The 7819-nt window shown below is 37.5% G+C and overlaps 1 protein-coding gene across 1 annotated transcript; it reads right to left on the bottom strand.

Moving 5' to 3' along the window:
* Nucleotides 1–1041: 1041 nt before the first annotated feature.
* LOC105053939 (protein mago nashi homolog) lies at nt 1042–6876 on the bottom strand. Its single transcript, XM_010935285.4, has 3 exons — nt 6531–6876; nt 5722–5898; nt 1042–1470 (listed from the first exon to the last, which is right to left on the bottom strand). Exons 1-3 carry the CDS (start codon nt 6750–6752, stop codon nt 1405–1407), a joined length of 465 nt encoding a protein of 154 aa, XP_010933587.1. The 5' UTR covers nt 6753–6876; the 3' UTR covers nt 1042–1404.
* Between the last annotated feature and the right edge of the window lie 943 nt (nt 6877–7819).

The following is a 7819-nucleotide window of genomic DNA, read 5'->3' as shown; positions in this document are numbered from 1 at the left end:
TTAGCAGAATATTATTTTTTCTATAATTCAATCATCCCCTCCACCTCCCCCTTCTTCTCTCTGTATAAATGCACTTACATATAAAATAAGAGACGAAATAGTCGGCTAAAACACAATCATACCCCAGTACTTGACAAATACCCAGCCAACTCTGGGTTCCAAATTATAGGATCACATTTCAGATTTCATTTTGGTGCTTGCCTTGATAAACATAATGTAGATTATAGATTTATTAGTGGATTGCATCTTTGTTGCCGGACACATTGAAGACCGGATCGATGATGCTTATCCATAGATTATATAAAATATTTTATTTTTAAAATTTTTAAATTACACTCATACTAGAACAGTATTTTTTTTAATTTCTTGAATTATACTTACATTAAAATGCTACAGCCATCCATTTGTAACCAAAAAAAAAAAAAAAAAACAACTAGTACGAACATAGTCTAAGCGAGCATAGAGCCACCATAATCTAGCCTTTAAGCCTTTTTCCACTCTTCTTCCCAAAAGTCCTCTAGCAATTGCTAAGCTGGGAAAGGATCCAAGGATGTAACTCAAACCATTTTATCTAACTATGAATCACCCTGGCAATAATTAGATTCTTCGCCTGCAAAGAAAAGGCGGGTCTCTGGGAGCTGGACTAGAATCTGGATCGCGCATGATCTCACAACAGAGGCGTTATTAACATACTACCACCTTTCCAATTAAACTGCTGCAGAATGGACACTCTGCTAGCAGGAATGCTAGCTCCTACACAGAGATTAACATGTGATTATCTCCGCTTCCCACCCTAATCACACACACGATACGGTAATCCCATGTACAGGAAAAGTTATGGAATATCAGACAGCAGGGATTTGCAGGACCAGCAACCATACAATTCCTCAAGGGACGCTATTTGGCGGAGACAACCGGACGTCCAAATAACCCTTCATCACATACTGAATTTCCACCACAACTAAAACTAGTGCAACAAAAGAGATGAATGACTTGGGTAGCAAATTTCCACCACAACTAAAACTAGTGCAACAAAAGAGATGAATGACTTAAGTGGCAAATCATCTATTCCAGGGACTAACACAGTAGTTTCATCCAGTTACCACCAACAAGAGTCTCCAAAATCACACTAATACAAGCAGAGTTCAACCTCATAAACATAAGGCCATGGATTGTTCATCACCCTGCATTGGTCAGGCTCTGTGGATATTACATGACAATCAAAGCATACAAAAAACAGTTACAATAACCCTTTGCTGATCATACCTGTACTTAAGAAAACATATCATAAAATCAACCAGATGAAAAGACAATTGGTCCTATGAGTACTTCACAAGCCCAAGTGCACATCTCATAGCTGAAGCAGAGTTCAATGCTAAAGATGAAAAAATAACCCTGTAGATATCAGGACTGGATGGGCTTAATCTTGAAGTGCAGTGAAATTAGAGAGAACACGAAGCATTTAAGGTCCTGCAAGCAACAAAATGGTGCCAAGTGAGCATGGTCAGTTACCAACCTTTAAAAAGATAAACACTTTTGCTCAACATAATATTCCAATAGAAACCCTTTTAACTTGAAAATCATCATAACTAGGCTTGCAACATTTAGCAAACTCGACAATCGCTTGTTTGGGAACAAGAGACATGGCTGACTAGAAGCCTCTAAGAAAATAATACCAATCATTTCCACTGATGCCAATGATTTAGCTGAAAGTGTATGGCTGAGCACCACAACTGAAGTTCTTTTTTTCAGTCCAAATAGAACCTAAAATCAATGATATCAAGAAAGCAATCGCAATATAAATCATAACTAGGGTCAGAGAGGACCATAGCACAGACGGACAACAGATGGCAACATGCCTTCCAGCTTTTTCCTCCAAAAATGCAAATTATGTAAGTTGCAAAATATTGACAAATTATTAAATTGCACATTAGATGAATTGGAAGTAACAACATATAAACAACATATGAAACAAACAACGCTTCGCAAATTTAACAAATTTCCAAGATCAGCCATCAGTGCATATGTTGCACGTCCAAGAAAAAACCTTCAAGCCTTGTTACTCAAAACCATCTGGAGGTACATTATAAAGACACATGCGACCATGCACCTTGTCTACCATGTAAATCCTTTATGCATGTGACTAACAAATATCAAGTATGGCCAGCACAAATTGAAGATTGCATCCTTATGATGCATTTAGGCAATGCCCACCTACATGTGCATGCAAGATTTCAGCTGCCGCATTTCCATGTCATGCCACGCCAATGCTTGTCATACACCAGGACACAATCATGCCATATGTAGATCAAGTTTACCACAGTACCAGTAGGCTCATGCCAACTGGCATGGCTGGCAGTTCACTTTTATTGCATATGCACAAAATACCATGGCTTTGTTTATATACCACCACGTAACACCATACAATCCCTACTTTGACCTAAAAAACATATACTGCCATATCCATAACTACCAAAAACAATTGGGAAAAAAAATCTCTCATCACACTATCATCATACTTGTTACTAGATTGAATATGCAAAATTGCCTAAGCTACTGATAGAAGGAACATAGTCCTTTCTGCTTCCAACAGTTAGACCTCTTATGGCACCATAAGAGTAAATTTTCTCACCCGCAAGGACAAAGCAAGCCACAACTTTTGAATATGCTTCAATCAAAGCATGATTTACTGCTCCAACACAAATAAATGAATCATCTTTTAAAGTGTATGGTTTTCAAAGAAAACAAATTAAATTTCAACCATTTAAGAATAAGAAAATTTATCACTAGCTTACGGCCCCATAACTCTCAAATCTCTTTTCCATTACTCATAGGATCCTAAAAGCATAAGGAGCCTTGAAAACATTTCTAGTTTTATGCACTAATTCTTAAAAATTGAAAAAGGACCCATCTAAGCAGCTTTCTGCTGCTATTAATACATAAACTACACGATAAAGTTGGATATGGTGTCAAGGGATAGTGTGATCCATAGTACAGCTCAAGATTGCAATATTACTTAGTCCAATATAAGTATGGTAACCAACATTAAGCCATTCTTAGCCAAATAGCAGAATTAAGAATGTGAATCCAAAAATCCCAACAAAAATGCCTAAAATCACCAGAAACTGAAAATAATTCAAACAGACCTGGAACATGATTAAAATAGAACAAAAACAAAAAAAGAAGAAAGCCACAAGGGAAAAAGAAAACCTAACCCTGGTGTCCCATTTAACATCAATTTGCTCACAATTATATGAGTTGGTAATGCAATTGTCATTGTTGCATAGATCAATATGTACAACAATAAACAGGATGGAAGTATAATGGGTACAGAACAATGGAGAACTAAGACCGAACAATCAGCACATCTGCAAATTAAGAAAATCTTACGAGGGGACCAGCATTTCCGTCAAGGTTTAAGAGAGGAAACCTTTGATGTGAGAGAGAAAGCATGGCCATAAAGCGGACATAAGTGCCAAAACATATTGATAGCTTCAAATAACCAAATTAAATATACAATGACAGATGATTTTTTGACAAGTGTGAGGGTTTAAAGGATCATTTCCAAAATCCCATGAATCTGACTTCATCACTAATAAGATCAATATATCTGCATATCATGTGTTGACTTCTTTGTTTAAAAAAAAATCATGATAATAAGTTCCATGAATCCACAGATCACACTGTCTATTGCAAAACAAGTCTAGAAGATGAAACTACTGATGCATGCCTTGGTGACTGAAGAGAGCAATTCACATTTTGATATTTTCACATTACATAGCTTAGCATGTTATGCAATCATGAAAAGAAGTTCAATCAATGAAATTAAACATGTCAGAAATGAAAATGTTGGGAGGGGTGTATGATAAAGGTAAAGAATGAAAAACAGGTACTATCAGCAAAGTCAAAAGTCACACTAAGGGCTCGTTCTTTTGTGGGTAAATATCATGGGAAAGTTGGTCAACTTTCTTATTGACCAACTTACCCATGTTCTCACAGATTTCAAGATGGGTAAATTATTTTTCATGGGTGGCATTTACCCATGAAATAGGAGGAAAATTTTACCCATCCAGGGGATGGCTAAATGATTTTCCCATCAACCGGTAAAGTGATCTCTTAATTTTATTCCTAAAATATCCTTTTTCTCGTTTCCGATGCCTCTATCGTTAATGCCTAATAACTCAGACTAATAAAATATATCTTTATTAGAAGTTGATAATTTTATTATGTTAGGATAATTTGGTATAGACTAAAAGCTTAGTTTGGTACAAAAAAAATTACTTAGTTTGGTACAAAAAAAATTAAGCTTTATAATTAAATCATCAAATTTGACCCAAGAAGCATAAAGGGTATTATGGGAAATATGGATAAAGTTTAGCAACTTACCCGGGAAAGTAATAATGCAAAAGAACATGGGTAACAGATTTCAAAGCCACTTTCCCATGTATAAAAGAACATAGGTAAGTTATTTTCCTGTCTAAATGTTACCTGGGAAATACTTACCCAGAAAAATATAGTTTCATGGGTAAATCTTTTACCTACAAAAGAACGGGCCCTAAAGGACATAGTGATTGCAAATCAAGATAACTTGGGCATCTGCAACAAAGGTCAGGGAGGCTCCAGGGGTTGAAATCTGTGTTGACATGTCTGGAAAGCCCAGGGGATGATTTCATCTGGCTTGGGTAGACACAATTTTGCTTGAACAAGTAAAGATAAAATAAGATAAAGAAAATTCCATGTATGAAATGACATTCAAGGAGGAAAGACATTGGATCTATGGATAAATTTGGGATTTGATTTGCTTTGTCATGGAAGGAGAAATATTTCAGATTTATTGGAAGTTTTTGCCAGATTTGAATGGAAGGTTTCAGAGATACAGAGGAATTGTTGGCACAAGAATTTCTGCTTCCCAAATTGGCAAGTCCAAATACTCTCTCTCATGCACACACAAACACACATTGAGTGTTTGCATGCATGTTTATGTGCATTAGTCAGTGTTGACATGCATATGGAAAAAAATTGCAAGAACATGTTCTTGAATTTATAATGAGAAAATCTAGGTAATAGATAATATGAAGATGTAAAACGAAGAGCTAAATTTTAAGAAACTTCATTTAAAGAAAATATATATGCTAATAGCTCTGTCTGACTACTGGAAGTTAATACAATAGATAATAACTGAGAAGGCTTTATGCATCTTTGAAAGACAGACTTGGTAGATCCCTTTCCATTTTATGATTGAACGGGTAGAACCTATAATCAAATTACTAGTGCTATCATAACACATGCTTGTAATTGCTTATCCAGCTGCAGAGAACATACATATGTAGCAGATATCTAATTTGACCATAGACAGAGATTGATGACCACCAATCTTTATGGTAGCATTCTTTATTTTACTAGGGAAAAAAGGCTAACCGAATTCATGTGGCAGAACAGAGCTTATAGGAGTTTCCTTTAGAATTATATATGAAAAAAAAAGAAGAAACTTAACCCAGCATTAAGCCCAATAATTGTTTTACCACCAGTTGTGTGCAGTCTCTGACCATAACCAAGCATATATGCTTTTAACGTCCTAATGTTCGTAAACATATGACAATACTCTAATGCCAACAGATAACTATATATTCAGAACACCTAGCATATGACATTGGTCTATGTTAATAATCTAGCACAATGGGTGCAAATATGGAGCAAAATGCTGAGTGTGCAAGTAATAACCTGAACCAGGTAATAGAAGATGCGAAGGCCTTCCGGATCTTTGCTGGACTGCACATCTACTAGGGATCCAATCTTAGACGTGGTGAAGGAGATATGCTCATTCCCCATCACAATCTCCAGCTCCTGCCTCCCAACCCGGTCCGGCTCAGGCCAGTTGTTATCGTCTTCCTTCATTATCTATATCCCAGCCAAATAAAAGAGCATGTAAACCTCTAACTATTGAATAAATAAACAAGCAAATAAAATCAATTTCCCTCTAACTATTGAATAAATAAACACGCAAATAAAATCAATTTCCACAACACCCTGATACCCAAAAAAAAAAAAATTTCTGGCAGCCCAAGATTCACGATCCCAAATAAAACCAATTTCCGCAACACCCTGCTACCAAAAAAAAAAAAAGAAAAGAAAAGAAAAGAGAAGGAAAAAGAAATCCTGGCAGCCCCAGCTTCAGATGCAACCTACAAAACCCTAGAATTCCAAAACCTCAACAATACGAGCAATTGAACAGTACCATTAAAACTAAAACCTAAAATCCGGATATCGGACAAAATATGAAATAGATTACCCAAATTTCTGCACGACGACGTCTTATGATTGAGGAGAGGAAACCGATCCAGAACCAGGCCAAGCACAAAAATCTAGAACTAGAATCCCTAAAAACCTCGAACGCTACGAAATCTCAGCCTATAATTAAACCAAAAGATGAAATCCTTGAGAGGAATCGGCCAGGCCCCGTTTCTAGCAAAACCCTTGAAGAAGGATGGGAAAGGAAGGGAAGGGGAGGATAGGCGATGGAAAAAAGAGACCTCGCTCTCGGCGATGATACGGCGGCACTCGCGGAGGACGGCGGGGGTGACGAAGACCTCCTTGCGGATCATGGTGTCGTTCTTGTAGTTGGAGTTGTTGGCGTAGCGGAGCTTGCCGTCGGGGCGGAACTCGAACTCCAGGAACTCGTGCCCGAACTTCCCCTTGTGACCCACGTAGTACCGGAGGTAGAACTCGTCCTGCTCGACGCCGTTCCCCGCCATTGCCGACCTTCCTTCTCCCGCCCTTCTCTCTTTCCTTTTCCCTTCACCCTTCTCCTCCGCGTTCCTGCAGCTTCGAGTCTGTTCGATTTTGCGGCTTCCCCTGCGGCCCAGCCCGGGCCGGGCTTTTGCGCTACTTATTTGGTGACCGGGTGAGGTTGCAATTATGCATTTTAGCCCACGCGTGGGAAACAAATTAAACACAGAATCAAAGCTTATAGGCACGTTTCTCGCACATGGTAATTTAGCTTTCGAACGCAAGGAGTCTGGGGCTGGGCTAGCTCAACAGCACAGGTCTTTCGGACTCCCGTGAGATGCTTTAGATTTTGGGGAAAATAAAAAGATTTTAAAAAATATTTGATAAACATTACTGATAGGAAAAGGATAAGTATAAATATATATATTTTTGAGGAGTGTTGTAATCATTATGCATGTTTGGAAATATATTTGCACTCATTAAAAATAATTCTAGATTAAAAAATAAAATTAATAAATTATTAAAAGATTATTTTTTTATTAAAGATATTAAGGTTCAAATTAATTATCAAACTAGATTATAAACTCATGCGAAATGTGGGATGTAGGCTTAGAGAGATTCGAGAGATCTCAAAATCTCAAAAAACTAATTCACACTGCCACAGCTCGCACAAGATCCTACAACAATTATTTTATTTTAATTTATTATTTTTATTTTGAAACTATAAATAATTTTTAATTTTTTTTTTATTTTTTTATTTCATTTGCTAAAGAAGAGGGACCTTTGCTCTCGTAGCGCCACCATTGCCTCCCTGTAATTCGTCCTTATCCACCGTTTCGTGGTAGTGTCTCGGTTTCTTAAAAAAAAAATTTTTGGGCATTACCGTTGGATTTCTGAGGGGATCATCTGACAAAAACATCATCTCATCGAATTCAAAAAATTGATATGTCTTCCTCCGCCTCCTTCACCACCAGACGCCGAATGAGAATGATTGGAGTGTCTCTGCCAGCATTGCCACCACCTCCCGCCACATCCCGATAGCCGGAGCCCATCTCCTTCTCTGCCAAATGCCTGACGAGAATGATTAGAGCGT

This window comes from Elaeis guineensis, chromosome 11, assembly GCF_000442705.2.
Source record: "Elaeis guineensis isolate ETL-2024a chromosome 11, EG11, whole genome shotgun sequence".
In the NCBI taxonomy this organism is placed as follows: Eukaryota; Viridiplantae; Streptophyta; class Magnoliopsida; order Arecales; family Arecaceae; genus Elaeis; species Elaeis guineensis.
Note: the sequence above shows the minus strand (reverse complement) of the source record. Positions and strands in the feature narration are given on the sequence as shown.